Source organism: Balaenoptera musculus, chromosome 2 (assembly GCF_009873245.2).
Source record: "Balaenoptera musculus isolate JJ_BM4_2016_0621 chromosome 2, mBalMus1.pri.v3, whole genome shotgun sequence".
NCBI classification, from domain to species: domain Eukaryota; kingdom Metazoa; phylum Chordata; class Mammalia; order Artiodactyla; family Balaenopteridae; genus Balaenoptera; species Balaenoptera musculus.
Window position 1 is genome coordinate 112,940,852 of NC_045786.1, and position 19,229 is coordinate 112,960,080.

The 19,229-nt window shown below is 34.9% G+C and overlaps 1 protein-coding gene across 1 annotated transcript in view; it reads right to left on the reverse strand.

The window, feature by feature from the left end:
• RALGAPA1 (Ral GTPase activating protein catalytic subunit alpha 1) overlaps positions 1–19,229 on the reverse strand; it is a 224,228-nt gene that overhangs the window by 107,036 nt on the left and 97,963 nt on the right. Inside the window, 6 exon segments of the mRNA XM_036842171.1 lie at positions 2,114–2,266; positions 4,532–4,708; positions 5,775–5,991; positions 7,259–7,383; positions 9,144–10,679; positions 16,164–16,304. Of these exon segments, the coding sequence (XP_036698066.1) occupies positions 2,114–2,266; positions 4,532–4,708; positions 5,775–5,991; positions 7,259–7,383; positions 9,144–10,679; positions 16,164–16,304 (2,349 nt within the window).

A 19,229-nucleotide genomic window follows, 5' to 3' on the forward strand; every position in this document is an offset into this window, starting at 1 on the left:
AATAATTACTTATACAATAGTGCATCTATCTAGATTTAACTTAGGAGAAAATGATGCAGATACCAGATGGAGAAATTTACGTTTGACATAAAGATCATATTTATAAATACATACTCTCTCTTTTACCTAATAGCTACTTCAAGTTCCATCATCAAATTAACAGAAAAATCTCAGGCTGAAGGCAGATCCTGTAGGAAGTCTTCCTAAGCTTATTTCTTTGTAATTAAACCTTCCGAAGAAATATATTTCTATATTTCACAATTAAGTCAGGCCTAGCCTTAAAAGGGATATCACAATGGCATGAAAAAAATAATTTAAATATAATCTAAAATTTCCATAATTACATTTCTTTTGTTTATTAATATTGGCATGATATAGACATATAGGTAACCTAGGGTCTTAGTCTCATTTCTGTCACTAATTATGTGATATTGTACAAATTATTTAATAACCTCCCTAAAGCTACAGCTCCTCATCTGTAAAATAGATGGTTTAGGTAGGTATCACTATAGATCTCCTCCAGCTTAAAAAAGAAAAAAAAAAGCCATCATTCTATGCAATGTATATAATGGAAAAGGCAAAATCATTAGAAAGTCAGTAAAAACTTTTTCCTGCTTGATAATATCTCAGTGTACTGATAATTTACAAAGTCACACACAGTATATGTACATCCTTTACTCTTAATGTTTAACTTTTTTCTCTGCATGTAAAGTGTGCAATAACTGAGTATATTATTAAAAAGTTACTGGACAGTCTTTCACAATAATAAAAACAGGTTTCTGGTGTAAATTCACTAAAATAAAAATTTAAGAAAATACTACAGGGTTAACCATCACTGTTAACCTCTCCCTATTCTACAGAACCTTAATAATATAGTGATAACTCAACTGATTGGTAACTATGAAGGATATTATTGGAACAACTGAGGATGACTGACTATAGACTAAAATTGCAATGATGTATCAATGTTAAATATCCTGAACGTGGTCCTTATATTATGGTTATGCAGGAAATGTATACTTATTCTTAGGACATACCTGCTGAAGTGTTTAGGTGTAAAGGGTCTGATACTTGCAATTCACTCTTAAATGGCTCAGAAAAAAAAAAGGGTTGTTTTAATGCGTGTGTGTGTGTGTGTGTGTGTGTGTGTGTGTGTGTGTGTGTATAGGTAGAGAGAAAGATAAAGTGGTAAAATATTAACAACTGGTGAATTTATCTGAAGGATTTATGGGTATTCATTTTACTAGTCTTGCAACTTTTCCATGAGTTTGAAATTTTTTCCAAATGTTGGGGAAAAAGCTGAAAATAAAAACCAAAAAACCAAAAAACTGCAGGCCAAGAGGAGGAAAGAAAAGGTCAGAAATAATCTACAAACCAGAAAATTAGGGCTATGTAATTGCAAGGTAATTGCATATTAAGAGAATGAGTACCTTAAAAGGGGGGGCGGGGGGGGGGGGTGGGCAGAAGTCACACGGTTTTAAATTTCTTCCTTTGGCCAGAGAGTAAATGTGCTGCATTACCAATGAAAACTAGTATTTTATATTATTCATTATAAATATCTTATCAACTGTGTCCTTGACCAAATTTTCTGGCATATTTGCAAAATGACTTTTTATCCTGATGCTTGTTATATGATGCAGAACTTAACAAAAATAACTTTTTATTAACTTGCAGTTTCTAAGGCTTCCTAGTCACTTTTAAACATTTACTTAAATATAAAAATACTTCATTTGGACTGCCTACTTTGATTCAGCAGGTTCTTCAGATAAAATATTAAGAATAACGATGCCAAATTATGTATTTCCTGCTTTAGGAAACGGTATCATAAATGATAATATAACATACAAAAATAATGTAACCACTAATACCAGGACTATAATCAACTATAATAAAATATCAAATAACAAAAAACAGAATGCAAATATCTTTCCTAAGGGCAAGAAAAAAAATGTTATACTAATTAATTTCCCAAAGACAGAAAAGTCCAAAAGACTTACAATAATATTGACATAACATATATAAAATAATCAAATTTAAGATGCCTTATTTAAGATCTCCTGACACTAATGCCCTGAAAGAAAAAAATGGCAAAGATCTAATTTCCAAATATTGCCTAGGTCATCTGGCGTCTGCAGAACAGAGTGGTGGAGCTTCTCATCGAGCTGTAGATCCTTCTGTTCCATGTGATCTATATTCAGTGTGGAAGGAGAAGGTGTCTGTGACCTGGATCCCAGAGCTGAATGGACTGGAGAGGCACTTTCTGAACCTGTAAATATAATTTCATAAAATTACCACAAAGAATATATTCAAAACCCTCCACCTAAGATGTAATGCTTAAAAGCCCAATAAAACACAAATTGAAAACATCAAAAGATAAATCAGGTTATAAACTGGCCAAAGAGGTCAATAAGATCATAATACTGTACAAGATTTCATAGCTAGCAGTCTCATTCCATGTCTACTATGGGACTAGTGTGGAATGAGAACTGGACATACCAATTAATAGGGGCCATCAGTGAGAGCAAGAATGCCTATACTTCCATTCCTGGTCCAGCTACAGAAACTCTGGTACCCACTGCTACTTTATTTCACTTACTTCAGGCTTGAGGCAATTCAGGAGAAGAGAAACTTGCCCATTGCTATATGCCACTAACATTGCTAGCCTTGACATCTTTCATTTAAAAGCATATTTTTGAGAGTCAGCTATGGTTTTGCATATATTAGCACTTAATTCCTTTTTTATTGCTGAGTACCATTTCAATGAATACTGGATGAATGAATACATTACAATTTGATTATTCATTCACTGGTTAATGGATATTTGGACTATTTTCAATTTAGCTACTGTGAATAATGCTGTTATGAACTTTCACATACAAATGTTTGAAATAAATACCTAGGAATGGTCATATGGTAAATGTATGTTTAATTTTAAAAGATACTGCCGTATCTTTGCAGAGTGGCCCTACCATTTTGCATTCCCATTATAATAATGTAATGTATGATATTTCCAGTTGCTCCACACTCTCTTTAACACTAGTATTGTGTTTTTAACTTGAGCTGATTTATTATGTGTATAGTGGTACCTTACGGATTATTTATATTCCCTGGTTACTAGTAATGTTGAGTATCTTTTCATCCAAATTTTCATCTAAGTTTATGTTTAAGAACAACTACAGTAAAAGGTGTTTACTGTAAAATAAGAATTCTTCTTTGAGTAGTAACTTAAATTCTGTAACGATCAGACTGTGGATCCAACCAAACTGGCTCCTATCTTCCACTCAGCCCTCATTCTGCAATGGGCAGGCTAAAGTTCTTACTTATCCTCTGGTAGAAAAGATGTGGAAAAGAAGAATGTGAAAACATAGGATGGGTTCCTGCCTGTTGAGTATTTCACTGGCCAAATTCCACCAGTTTGATTTGGCTGAAGAAATGTGCCTAATTCAGACATGCAGACATCACTGCTCCAGTCTTTCAAGTTCCAGCCAACCACAGGATGCAAAAACCACCCTATTGGGGCTTCCCTGGTGGCGCAGTGGTTGAGAATCTGCCTGCCAGTGCAGGGGACACGGGTTCGAGCCCTGGTCTGGGAAGATCCCACATGCCGCGGAGCAACTGGGCCCGTGAGCCACAGCTGCTGAGCCTGCGCGTCTGGAGCCTGTGCTCCGCAACAAGAGAGGCCGCGATACTGAGAGGCCCGCGCACCGCGATGAAGAGTGGCCCCCGCTCGCCGCAACTAGAGAAAGCCCTCGCGCAGAAATGAAGACCCAACACAGTCAAAAATAAATTAGTTGATTAATTAAAAAAAAAAAAAAAAACCACCCCATTGATATTTCATCCATCATCCATCAAAGGGGCGTCAAACTGCAGTCGGAACCAGAGTGAATCTGGATGATACAGTGGAACTCTTGCAGTGCGGGCCGCAGGCTGCTCAGGCTGCCTCTGGTCACTGTACTGCTCTTGGGATAATGTGACCCTGCCTTTCACGACTCAATTTCTTGGACCCCACTTGTCATATTACTGTCAGGTTTGACCACACATAAAAAGTTGCTGAAAAGCATAATTTACTGTATTAATTTACTGTAATACAGTCTATTAGTCTATTGACAGACCTTATTTTAGGCAGTGTGCTTTATGTTTTCAATAATAAACAGTTTACCAAAGAAATCTACAAAAATCTAGGCTAACTCTGAAAATCAATGAAAAAGGTAAAGTGCAAGTACCTCAACTTTTTTTGGTTATTTATTTAAAAATTGCTGCAGGAAATGCTCTGGTGCAAACACACACAAAATTCTGCGTACGGTATTAGGAGTTCATAGAGTTCCCTGAAGCTTATCCATGTGGGCTCCAGGTCAAGAAACTCTTATATTAATGTGTTTTTCCCTCCATTGTTACATAAAGATGAGTGAAAAAAATAATACTTAAATAGTAATAAGTAATACATAAAATCTATCAAATACAAGTCTGAAAAGGTTCTTTGGTGGCTTAAAAAAAATGCATTTAAGGAATACACTCCCTTGAGTATCTTTACCAGTAACCGTTGCAACTTCAGTACAAAAAGCTTGTTGATTAAGACTGCTTGTTTCCGAATCGATGTGAAGTGTGGTTAGACTAGCCACTTCTTGCTCTTCAGCACTCTGATAATGGCCAGAACCTGAATCCACATCAGCAGAGGATGCATTCCCAGTATCAGCTCCAAAGCCAAAATCTATAGGAAGAAGAAATGCTAGTGTACAGAAGTTCCAATTACAAAACAAAAATATTTACAAAAGAGACACAGCTACTTCATCAAAATAATTAAATATGAACATTGCCCCCAAATTTATTCTATTTACATACCACTCAGGCAACGGTAAATAATGTTAACACTTTGAAGTTTATAATTAGAAACAAGTTTTTAAAGATCCTCATAGCCTATTATTAACAAAAATAATGATAAAAGGACAGAGACATACAATATATCATCACTATTCTTATCCCTCTTTTCTGATAGCTGGAAATATACTTAACTGCTTTTCAAGTTTTATAATCTCTAGAAGAGAGATATATATAATAAAAATGCCACATATGTGGTAAGAGTCATTTTTCTCTCAAATCATATTTCCAGTCCAAGATCAGAGTAGTATATAATCCATGACGGCAAGAAACATAATTCTCCAATGCATCTCCCAGCTCTTCACAAAGTTGGTTCCCAAGATTTCGACTTTCTTCTTTTAAATTTTGGTACCCTTCACTGATTGCCAAGTGTAATACAGAATTACAGCAGAAAAGCTATGTGGTAGTAATATAGCACCAAATAATATCACTGATGTCATTTTAACATGAAGCAATTATTCAAGTAAGGTTCTGGGTACCAGAGCATTGAACGTAACTGTACCGAACATGCTGAAGCACTGACCATAACTAGATAGTGGTCCCCAAATACGACTGCATGAAATAGTCCAACTCATAACCATGACTGCCCTTTATTCTAACACCAAGTCCATCCTTTTTCCTGTCTATGTGTCTGGTCTTAAAATATCATTTGTTCTATGAAAGAACAGTGTTTTTTGTTTTTTAAATGCCTTTAGTTGGCAAAATAAAGAGGCCTCAACTTGAAGTGATTCCCTAAAAAGTCTTTTGGAGTTTCACTGAAAATGAAATCAAAATACGTATATGGGAACCCCTAAGTAATGTTAGAGAGGAATATGATGGTTACGTAAACTGTCAGTCAGTCTCGAACAGAAAACAAATCAACAAAAACCGTACTGCTCAAACAGAAAAAAGATACTTGCTGTCAAATTTTCGGCCATCATATTGGAAAGCGCTGAAAGAATCCGAATGACTGTCTGAGCTGATGAGATCACTGCTCCCTGCACTGGCAGGAGAAGTCCATTCTGAGGGCACACCTGGGTCATCAATAGGGCGCATTGGGTTCTGCTTGTTTAGAATATCAGGGAGGTCTTTGGGAATTTCGAGGCTACCTGGACTACTTCCTCTTCTTGTCATAGTCTAAAAATTCAAGAAACATTTTACCATTAAAAAAGTTTTTTTGAATTCTCATTAAGCATCTGAAATCTTTAATTTCCAAGACAATCATCACAATAAATGTTGAAATTTAGGGCATGAAGTAGGAGGGGGGGAAACACTAACTGAAGACTCTATGTAACTGTATGGAGCTGGATCCTGAACTACTGTTGGTCTGGCTAAAGCAAAGACCCAAATACCATTTGGTGCTGGGCCCGAGACCCTGAAGCCTCAAAAGGATCCATGGAGTGAATATTAAGATAAGATAGTAGGAAGAGCAAAGTATTCAAATGGAAAAAAAAGAGGCAAATGGAAGAGGGAATTCCCTGGCGGTCCAGTGGTTAGGACCCTGCACTTCCACTGCAGGGGGCATGGGTTTGATCCCTGGTGGGGGAACTAAGGGATTCCTGAAAGCTGTGCAGTGCAGCCAAAAAAAAAAAAAAAAAAAGAAAAGAAAAGAGAAAAAGAAACAAATGGAAGAGATAATGGAGGGAGGGAAGAATGACAGCAAGGATGTCATTCTATGATGATTACATATAATGATTCTATAACTTTTTTTCCCACTCAAGGAAAAAAACTTAAAAAAAAAAAAAAAAAAGGAAAATGTAACGGAGCTACAGACTTTCACTAAAGTGACAAGTTGAAATCTAAATGGAATGTTGTCCTTTAAAAAAAGCAATTCCCCATATATTTATCTTTCCTTGACAATTAAGCATCATTAGGACTAAAACTGCTTCTATTTTCATTTTGCCTTAATTCTAATACTCAAGATGAAGATAACTTTAAAATCTATTCCAAAGTTATCTGTAATGATTAAGTAACTGATGTTAGCATGCTATCAAAATGGTGTGAGTTGGGCCAGAAGACCTCCATGGTTATCTTTCCTGCTGAGGGCTGGCAACAGGCATCAGAGTACTCTAAGAGCAAAGATGAAAAAACAGAGAAAGAACTAGGAAGGTAGTGGCTTATACCTCAGGAGCTGAGCACACAGGTATCCCAAATCGTCACCCTGGTCAAAACTAAAAGCCTGCTTGTTTTAGGTCTTTGAATAAAAAATACTATAAAAAATATAATTTAAAAATCTTCATTCAAAAAAGGGTTGAATTTGGGGTGAGGGCTAATTTGAAAAAAATTTTCCACATGTATATCATTTACATATCATATACATATATATACATATACATATATATGTACATATCTTTTAGTTTCTCTACCCTCCTCTCTAAAATCAAATAAATAAAATAACACTTACTGAGGCATTACCACTTCGAAGTCGTTCTGCTATAAACTCATCCATCAGATCAGGAACATTAGCATTGCTGCTGCCAATATCACTACTAAGAGGGGGCAGTTTTGTGCTCATGTCCTCTTTATTGACTAAAAATAAATAAATAACTATATATAGTGAAGAAAGACTTAACTACATTTCCTAAATTTAAAACAAAAACAGCCAAAAAATTACCTATGCCATATCAATTATTTGCCAAACATGCATCTACGAATAATTTCTCTCCTTTTAGATTTAATTTTAAGAATTAGTAAATTGATATTTACTTTATTTAACTAAGCAGATGTTAGTCAATCTTCAGTATAACCTTAAACAGCAAGAAAGCTTATAGATAAGCACTAGTTGAAGTTAGGTTAATATTGCCTATAAAGAAACTGGTATATTTTTCTTTCTTCCTGCCTCTGCTTCTATTTGGAGTCTTAATAATTTATAATTCCATTTTCCCCAAAGAATATTTGCAAGAAATATATCCCTTGAATTTAAGTTTAGATATTAATAAATTAAAATTCTATGATTTTGACATAATGTTGTTTCTATTCACTACAAATCTAATTTTATGCTTTAAGAAAAAAGAGATTTATTTTCACAAAGATTTTTCTGTTTAAAAAAACCCCCCACAATAGTTATTTTGATTCTTTTATGACTACATTATGGTTTACATTAACAAGAAAGTTTTAAACTTGGGAAACTAACTTACAGAAAATGATATTTACTTATTTCACTATTATGCTGTTGAAAAGGTGATTTCTCTGCAACCAAAGGATATCAACACTGTTTATATTCCTAATGAACTACAAAGCATTTCAGGTTAAGAAAATATACTGGTCAGGAAATCACTCTGAAACACCATTATCTTTATGCTACTTGGCCAGGCTTTTTTAAGCTGTCAAATACTGCCCTCAAGTGGCATTAATGGCTCAGTGCAAGATGCAGCGTTCTGTTAATCATGCTAACAAAACCATGTTAAACAAATAAAATCAAAACCTACCTTACTGCTGAAAGTTAATTTTCTATAACTGTGAAGTTATTTTAAATTTGAATCAACATAAGAGAAAACAGTTACCATCATCTTGCTTTCTGTAATCTGTCCATAGAGGTTCCATATTTAAATCATGATTGGCTATCATGAAACCTTTATGCACATCTAAAATCTCAGAAAAAAGAAAGTAACGATAAGTGTTTTAAGGATATAACTTGCATTCTATACAAATGAATGCAAAACTAAAAAGCCTACAGCTTGTTTGCAAATGGTGTAAATGAAAAGTAACTGAGTCCACTTTGAGGTTTAAGAAATAATTTCCTCTTCAATGACAGTTAACTAAAAATGTTGGTGTTGGTTGTAGGACCTTGATTTCCATTATGTTATATCATGTCACAGTAATCTACCAAGAAAAAGATAAAATCAAGTAAATCAGCAGTAAAAATAAATGAACCCAATTATATAGAGCTGGGGCCCTTTTAAATGTAAACCATTGCGGGGGGTGGGGCAGGGGAGAAAGTATTCCAACTCCTCGGTAAACTTAATTTCAAGGTTCATGTAGTACACACTCAGAAAAATATCTGATTTAGATAGCCTTTGGAAGGTCATTAAATTTTCCTGTATGTCCCTCTTTCCTATCTTGTTCAGCAGCAAAGAGGTTTAACTAAATGCTTTATAAGGGAAATTAGTAATTTAAATAAACATTTTATGCTGGGAAAAATACAGCTGGGGAAAGGCGCATGCATAACCAAACAGAGAAAGCAGTGACCATCCCAAAGCTTTTTGATTGCTTATAGCTTGCTTCAGTTGCATTAAGCCAAACTGGTGCTGTCTTTCTCCTTTTGCGCTCTGCACACTGTTAGTGCTCACCTGCAGCTTTCCTTCCAAAATAGCCCATTACATGACTGTACAGATCCCTCAGTGGAGCCTCTGGTGGCATTCTGTTCTGCCTCTGTGGGGAAACATTTGCCTTCGGCTTCGAAAGAGCATGTACAACAGTTTTATAAACGCCACCCAGGGAGCCCTGCTGTAGTCCTGCCTCATGACTTGACGACTTAATAGTACTACGACTACCTCCTAACTGATTACTAGCAATTCCTTCTTTTTGTAATATGGCGGTGGGGATCTCTGTAGATTCCTTAATTGTCTTGCTACTTACTGACGCCGTGTCTAGAGGCCTGTACACACCGGGTTTCACTAGCTCAGTGACACTGTTTGAGCTGGCGTGGGGGCTGCTGATGCTGCTATTGCTGCTGCTACTAAAGCCACTGAGCTTCCGCAGCCTCATCTTCCACGGAGCCTCTTTGCTTTCCAGAGGATTATAAAACTGAACTGACTCAGTAGATGGTCTAAAAGTAACGTGAACACTATTTCGTTTTTTAGAAGCAATTTTCATGATTTTGGCTCTATGAGTTACTGTTTCAGACAAGCTCCTTTTAGTTGGAGAAAGCTTGCTAGTGCTTGTAACATGAGGCATTCTGTGGTTAACAGGTGCTTTTAGAGTAGTTTTCTTGGCATGCAAAACATGTGGGACAATGATTTTTTCATTAATTTGCATACCCTTAACCTTTTCAGCTAGTGTTATATCTATACAGGCATCTAATTCTGTGGCCGTTTGTCTATACAGATGTTTCCTCTTTTCTTTATCACAAGGGCTACCCGAACTAGGTTCCGATGACTGTTTATCACTGTTTAGTTGTTTACATTTTTCAGAAGTTTTTGTTCTCATAAAGCTGTCTAACTGGTTGGGTGCACCGTTATTCATGAAGACAGCTGAGTTTGATTCTTTTTGAAACTGTGTGTTTTCAGGAGTCCCAACAAAGGAGGTGGTATTTTCTGATTTACTTTCCTGGTCTATGTGTTCTAATTTATCTAAGGATGATCTTTCATCCCTATTTGCTGCAATAATCACTTCCTGTGAAGCTACATCTTTACCTAACTCGTTTTTACTATGACTTTCCTGGTTTTCCTTAAAATATTCTTTCAGGGAGGAAAGAAGATCATCATCTCCTTCAAGGTCAATGTACTGGATTTGTTCAAAAGCTGAATCTGCAAGTTCTACTGGATCTATTAAGTGACAAAGATGGTCATATATGCTATCACCAACTTCCAGAGAAGACTCTCTACTATGAGTATCAGTGATGTGGCTTTCAGTGGATCTAGTTATTGAAGAAGCCTCTGTGGAACTCTGCAAGCTTGGTGCATGACGGGATGAACTGTCAATTACAGGAACTGCACCTTTGGCTCGTTCAACAGTGAATGGTTCCAAGATGTCAGAAGTGCTGCTACTTCGAGGCAATGGCTGCTCCTCACTCAAAGCACCAAAAACTTCATTTCCAGTGTCTTCGCTTTGTGAAAAATGTCTGACTCTAGTTGAACGAGGAAGTATTTGAGCATCATCAATATCTGTAAAAAAGAAAAATTACAGAGTAGGAACTATACGAATATGAAAAATAAGTATTAATTTCAACCATACCCTAAGCATATGCTTAAAAATAAAAATTTTTGAGATTTTTTGTAAGCTCAATGAAAGAAAATCTACTAAAAATACAAATCTGTTTTTAAATAATGATGTGCACAAGCCAATATAGCATGTAGTATAAATGAATTAGAAAACTACCAGAATACATTTTAATATGTTAACATGCATAGAAATAGACAGTGAGGTGATGAAACATTTGGAAGTGCAGTTAAAGATAGAGCTGTGCCAATAAATCCAGCAATTCAAGCTTGCTATTCAATTTTTTGTACTTATTTAAGTTCCAAGCAGAAAAAGTAGATCTTAACACAAAAAAGCTGATCTAAATATCCCATTGCAGAATCTTATAGGGTCTTATAAATTCCTGTTTCCTTCCTTACCAGGCAAGAGGCATCACCTTTTCTTCAAATCTTGCTTATCTATTTGATCACAGATTACACATGGAAATCTCCACCCTCTTCCTAAAGTTCTCTTTGTCAGGAAACTATTTATCTGTTCTACTGAGGTATTTTACTTTATTTAATTATAGTATTAAAATCTATTCATCCTATCAAATAAAACTAATACATTGCTAAAAAAAATTAATTGTACTTTTTCATTTCTGACACAAACACCATTAATCTACTAGGAAGAAACATTCTCTGCCTATCACTGGCCCATTCCATTAAATAACCATCAAACCCTAAAAACTGTACCTATGGCTTCTTACATTTCTTTTAAAGAATTACAAATTTTAGAGTCAAAATGGACATCATAGATTATTTAACTCTCTCACCGAGGAAACTGAGGTCCAAAGAGATGAAGCCACTCTCTCAAATTTGAGAAGCAGGTTTAGTGTTCAACGTCATTATATTGTTTTTACTGCCTCAAGTGCTAAGTATATGGTAAATCCTCAAAAATATTTACGAAATTGAAAATCGCAATATGAAATACTATTTAGCTGTAGAGATATACACAAATCACACATTTTAGAAGTAAAATACCATGTCTATGAATCTATCATGACCTTTAACATTACCTAGAAATAAATAAAAAAAATTTTTCAGAAGCCAGAAAAATATAATGAAAAAAGGACACAGAGTCAAAAAGTCAGATGTTGGGTACCCATTAGGCTTGTAATGCAAAGATTATAAATAACAGAACTATAACTGATCAAAATGAGAAGATTTAGATCCAGAGTAAAGCAGTTACTTGTCCAAGATCACAGATATACTTATTGATGGTGTTAGGTCTAAAACTTTGGTTTTCTTACTCCAGACTCTGACACCAGTTTTCTCATTTATAAGATGGGGATAGTAATTAAAAATATTCTCAGGATCCATGCAATGGATGAAAAGAGGCTAGTCCTTCTGCTATTTCACTCATATCCCTTTCTCTGTATGAGGTCCAAAAGGAGCCACCTTATACTAAATTCAGATCAAGAGAAGTTTGTAATATACTAAGACTGCACTATATTCCTGAAGATATACATTTGGACTCCCAATGTGGGTCAAATACAAAATATCTCCTAAAGTTGAAACAATTTCTTGTTATCATTAAGTTGAGGAGAATACAACACTTTAAAAAAATGTTGGCTTTCTTCTTCACGCACTACACTTAGAATTCTTCTAAATGAAAAAGCAAGCATTTCCTCAGAAACTTTGTATTTATGCATTATACTCCATTTATTACTGTAGCAGATAAGTAATGCATATTTGTGTATCTTGACGAATGCTAAGTATTTTGGTTTATCTCCCATAATACGTCATAAGAACCTCTGCCTAGAGATCATACTCACATACTGGTAGAAGGAAAGCATGTCTTTTATATTAAAAATTAGTAGCTGCTAATTACTAAAATATGAAGCTAGTTCCTCAGGGGGAAAAAAACCTCTTAATCTGTAATACTAACATACCACTAGAAAATTTAAATAATTTCTAAAATGAGGTATAGAAAAAAGTGCCAAAATCCCTTTTACCAAAGTTAAATTCTATTCTCGGTTAATCATAAACACTAGCTATCAGTAATAATATTTTTACAGCTCCTGAATTCACAAAATCATTTATATTACTTTATGTAGAAACTGATGCCATTTAGAAGCTCGTTTTTTCTGAATTACCTAAAGGAAATGACAATGTCCTTCATGTAATTAAAAAAAACTTTTTTTGCCTATTTGGGCTATAATGGCAATGTACCTTCAAGGTAAGTTAAGAACTATAGAATATCTATGTTTCTGATTCTATTATTAGCAGAGGCTAGTAAAAATTCTACATCTTTTTATGACTAGATGTTCAATTTGTAGGTAATTCAAAGCAGTATGCACATCATTGAAATCATATGAAAAGACAGAAAAGCAATAAACCAAGCCCAAATAATTAACTTTAATTTTAGACCACTAAAATTTAAAACACTAAACTATCTTCTACTCTTATCCTTCTAATATTGTTTCCCTGACTCTTAAATTCTGGAAATAGACAAATGACCAATATTTTTTTTATAAGAAAATTATACAGTTTTGTTTGCAAACATGTTATATAATGCCGTGTTTAAGTTAGATTCAAACTTTTCTTGTGATGTACTTTTAAAAATATTAACACAAATTATTTCAACAACAACAAAAAATCTAATTTAGAATTATGCTAGCTAGAATCTGCTGGTTTTCTAGGTGGAAACGCTGTAAAAGGTTACTATCACATATTGATGATGAGAAGAAATAAATTCCTTGATTGTGCAAAGAACCTGCTTGTTTGATTAGAGATAGAAAATTCTCCTCCTGATTAGGCAGAATTTAGGAACAGGATGGGGCATGAGACATACCATCTTCTTTCTCCTGATACTCAGAAAATAGAAGCAGAGAGATCAAAATATTTTGCTCTACAGTGCTCAATTCAAATACTGAAGTATTGTTAATAACCTTAGCAGTCTACATAATATGGCCTAGACAGACTAGAATCTAACAGCATCAAATATGGCAAACAAATGAGCAGTTTTGAGAACTAACTGGAAGAAAGTGGGTTTGTAAACTTTATTTCAGGGTGAGACACCCACAGTACTTGATTAGAAAATAATAAGAAACAGTTGCAAAAGTCAGTTGCCCACCATGCCTATGTTCTTTTACATCCCTTCTATCACGAAAGTATTATTTCTGACAGTAAAAGCTAATTTGCTTAAGAATAATTATTGAGATTTCTGACTTCTGTTTATCAGGAAAATAAAGACTGAAAGACGGGGCTACCATATGTGTAAAACTACAGTCTAGTGTAGAAGAGAGGACAGGAAAAACGTGCCTGCCCAGACACCAGCACTACCTGCAGAGCTTTAAAAAATAAACTAAGATACTCCTGCAACCCACAGGATATTATATCAAAACCTGAGACAGGAACCTGGGAAGAAACATTTGTTCAACATCAGATGAGTCTAATGTTAAGAACTAAAGTCACTGACAGTGTCAGTGCCCTTGAAATAGTCCCCAGAACTTAAGAAAAACTCTCCAACGATATTCAGCTATTCAACTAGTTTAGTCTATCTATATATAGCTATACCATACAGCATCACGTTCACAACAACATAGGTTGAATGGTCATCTAACCAAGAATACTAGAGGAGAAAAAAGGGCTGGATAAAAATAGAGTACACTGAAAACTGACAGCCACTTCTTAGAAAACGTAGTATGTTAAAATAAACAAACGTAAAAGGAATTAAAAGAAGTGCCTTTTTACCCCGTAAGTATTCAAGAGTATCAAGTAAATATTTTTCTGGAAAACTCTACTTCTAACCAAAAGCTAGAGTGATTCTCTATGGGTAGTTTCATTGTCTTATTGGTGAAACAGTTATAGAAACCTCAACTCCTGAGCTTAGATGACGCATCCAGGAAATATATTATTATGAGTTCAATTAAGCCTGCTCATAGCAGGCGGAGAGAGAAAACTATGAAGAACAATTTCTTCTTTTATGTAGTTCACTTACCTTTTTAATTCTGAATTATATACCTCCTCTTGGTTTGAGAGAAATCTGTGATCTTAGGGATGGTGAAAGGGACTTTACCTGAAATAACATTATTAATAAAAATGCACCTTCCCTCACATAAGCCTATAGTCAATTAGAAAGTAAGAGGGTACAAAGATAGGTTGTTAAAAAAAACCCCAGCAACCTCACCAAAAGTGGCAACGTCAGGGAAATACTCCTAAGAAGAGTATAGGAAAGCACCCAAGAATGCACCATAACTTTCTCTGAGCTAGCACATTTTGCATAGTAAGCACAGTTGACCCTTTAACAACACGGCTTTGAGCTGTGCAGGTCCTCTTATTTGTGGATTTTTACCAGTAAATATGTACTGCAGCACAACACTACGTGCAGTTGGTTGAATCTGCCCATGTGAAACCACAAAAATGGAGGGCCCACTGTAAAGTTATACATGGATTTTGGACAACGTGAAAGGTCGGCACCCCTAACCCCTGCGTTGTTCAAGGGTCAACTGTATATTCAACACAAATTTGCTTCAGTCTAAAAGACAAGGCACTGTATGATCTTAGTCATACAAAAAATTTTTTTAAAAAGAAAAAAACTGATCTATGGTGATACAAATTACAAACTCTGTGTGTGTGTGTGTGTGTGTGTGTGTGTGTGTGTGTGTGAGAGAGAGAGAGAGAGTGACTGACTCGAAAGTGTCACTAGGGAATTATGGGGGTAATGGAAACATTATACTTTGTCTGGGGTGAAAGATGATGGGAGGGTGTACAATTCTCAAAACTCACTGAACTGAACCCAGGAACTATGCATTTTATTATATGTTAATTAAGCCTTATTAAAGAGCAGACCATCCCAATACTGGAGATCAAGGACCTGAGGCAGAAGTGCAAAGCTGACCAGGTTTTGAGGCTTCTTAGAAATTGGGGCTTCACAGAATGGTTGCTTTATTTGGTTTAAAAGTGAGTTGAGTTCTTAGAATTCTATATGCTATTATAATCTAATATAAATACAAAGATTTATTAGAAAACAACTTTTAGATTATGTACTTTTCTCAATTACTGATTCCCCTGGCTTAAGTTCCATTACTATAGATGATGAAGAATGCATTATTCAAGATTTACCATATAGTTAGTCAAATAATGACATTATAAATATACATTACCACTTCACTTAACCACCTGAGAAGAAAAAATCAAACATGAACAGAAAAAAAAACTGACCATTTACAACCCAAAATATTGGTCATTGGCACAGCACTAAACTTAGCACTTCCAGAATGAACTGCAAGGATAGCATTAGAGTTCAAATAACTCAAAATGTTGATTGCTCAACCACTTTCCCAATTTCCCACACCTCCCCCAAAGAAATTAACTTTGAAGAGTTTATTTGATTAAGCAAAATTTGAAAGCAGAAGGATTAAAAAGTGAAAAAGGTGGTGCAGAAATTAGCAGAGGTGGCACTACCTGAAAGCTCATCAGAAAGGGGAGTGAGAACAATATCAGGCAAGAAGGGTTTGGAAGTATGGATCAGAACAGGAGCACTTTTAGCACTGCGTATATAGGCCGATGGCAGAGCACATTCACCAATGGATCGGCTTCTCATGGCTTTAAAAAAGGAAAAGAAAGAAGTGGGGAAGGAAAAAAGAAGTGACTATAATGAAAGGCTTGTGTCACAGAAAAAGCAGCAACAGAGAAAACTAAAAGATACAAAGGAAGGAAATCTTAAATTAAAACATTTCAGCACGGCAAATACTGGCAAGCTGTAAGAAAAGAAATCAGAGAACACATACAACATTTCCAATGTAAATTTTTTGGTGTAAAGCAGGAAAATGTTTTTTTTATTATTAGCAGTTACAATGGTATAGCATTAAAAACAGCAGACACTTTAATTAGCACTATGTTCTCAAAACCAAAGGTTGAAAAGTTCATCGAATGGAAACACTGAAAAGAACCAATATTAACAGTTCCAAGAAATTTTAGGTACCATATTTGGGCATTTCTCTGAGCCACTCTGAGGCAATTCTGAGCCATTCTTCTTAATGAAGCTGAATTCCAAGAACAAATTCTTTCTTTCATACTTTTTCCTAATAAAGTTTCAAAGTCACTCATAGGTCTTTTTTAGAGAATTTTATGTACTTCATAATCTAAAGAATTAAATCTCATGGTTAGTATTTGTTCCTGGTAAAAGAACGCTTGATCAAATCAGTACCTCCTATTTATATTAAAGTTAACAGTATAATTTTAAAATTTTAAGTAAAAACACAGAAAATAGAATTTGCAATCAGCATGAAGAATCGAGTTATTGAGAAAAATAAGTTTATGCTTATTCAAATCTTAAGCATATTATGTAAAAATTTAAAAGATTAAATTTTTAAAGACAAAAAACTTAAAAACTGGAATTTTTTTTAAAAAATTGCATTTGTAGTTGTATTTGGTAATTTCTTAAAAGTAACCAGTTCACAAAATTAAAGACAAATTCTGACACACTTAGAAATAATCAAGTTTATACTTCCCAAATATTTTTTAACTTAACTTTTAGTTTAGAGATTCTTGAATAAATGAAGGTATGTATGAATGGAGAATTTAAAAGAAACAATATTGCATAATAACCAGTGTAACAGTGACACTGATAAAAAAAAATACATATATTTGAATGTTACCATCAATTCAAAATCTTAGATTTTTCTGATTATTAGAAACAGCTGGTTCCCCGATGCCTAAATCCCTTAGGCTGTCACATAAGGCCTTTGCAATCCAGCTGCAATATCCACGGAAACTTCTCCTTCTGTTCTCCCATGTTGCTGCCACACAGAATTTTATACTGTTTCTTGCAGATTTCATGCTCTTTTTACAACAACATGGCCCTGAGAGTTCATAATATATTTGGTCTTCTTTTCTTCTTGACACTCCTTCATACATAAAATGTCATATCATCTGTGATGCTTTTAAGACTCTCCCACATAATTAACTTACTAGCAATACAGCAATTACCAAAACAAACAAGAATTCCTTCTTTTACAAAGCTTACAATCTATTTTTAGTGGACTGTATGTTTATATGTCAGCCTCCTAACTTTTCAAAGGCAAAAACTTATCTTTATCTTCTTATCTTTATAACTCTGGTGCCTGGCACATATGAGTTCAATAAATCCTTACTGAATGAGTATCTGTATTTGGGCAGCACAGCATAATCATTTGAAAAAAAAAGTTTTCATTGTGAACATACAGAGGAGAAAACCAAAAAAAGTATTAACCAAAAACTAGATGTATGTCATAGAGTTATAACTGGAAAAGGATAATTAGAGAGTCCCTAATCCCCAAATTTATTAACGTTGGCAAAATAAAGGATTCTTTAAGAGCAGCTTTCAGGTAAATTTATGTGCAGCAAAACATGGAAGGTTGGAACATATTAAGAAAAGGCAACAACATGCCTTCAGTGTATGACTTTCTGTATAATGTATTAAAGATAAGTATATTTTAAAATTGAAACCATATACAAAATGTCAGAATCTGACCCTACTCGTGATTTCCTGCTAGCTTCTTCTCCCTCTCGTGAAAGTGACCGACAATTTTATAATCCAATTTGAAATAAAAGTTACGTTGACTTCAAGGTAATCATTTCTTAAAACTTATTAGAGCAAAGACAAACACATAGGTAAAACTTGAAGTGCTGCTTATCAACACAAAAGGTAAAATGCCACCTACAGTTATAATCAGATGTGATTTTTAGAGATATTACTTTTAAAACTAAGTTGAATCAAATTTTCGATTCCACAGATGAATTACAAGTTTCTTGATTTTTTTCCCTTGGGTTAGATAATTCCTTGGAGATAACAATTCCTTCTATTCCTTCTTTCCCACCACCAACCTGAAGGAAGAGCTTGGGCATTTCCCTTGGAACTTCTCCCATTATCACAATGGTGTAAGTTTGTGTTCTGATCCTGAATGAATTCTTCAGAAGTGCACCTCTCCATCTGCTACTATACTACAGGTCTTTATGCATACCTGGAAATCTGTCAAGTGCCTCACAGCTGGGCAACCTATGCTACAGAAAATGACTTAATGAATTAGCTCCTGGGATTTTGGGGATTTACTAATCTAAAGCTTAGATCAGAGAATCTCTGTAAAGCCACTGAAACTGGTCTAACTTCAGTTAATTACCCTACAATAGTCTCTAAGTGTTCAAGTGAAAGGAAGAGTCACACGACTCTCACTTTAAATCAAAAGCTAGAAATGATTAAGTTTAGCAAGGAAGGCATGTCAAAAGCCAAGACAGGCCGAAAGCTAGACTGCTTGCTCCAAACAGCCAAGCTGTGACTGCAAAAAAGGAAAAGTTCTTGAAGGAAGTTAACAGTGAAAAGGCGAATGATAGAAAGCAAAACAGCCGTATTGCTGACATGGAGAAAGTTTTAGTTGTCTCGAAAGAAGAGCAAACCAGCCACAAGATTCTCTCAAGCCAAATCCTAATCCAGAGCCAGGTCCTAACTCTCTTCAGTTCTAGGAAGGCTGAGAGAGGTGAGGAAGCTGCAGA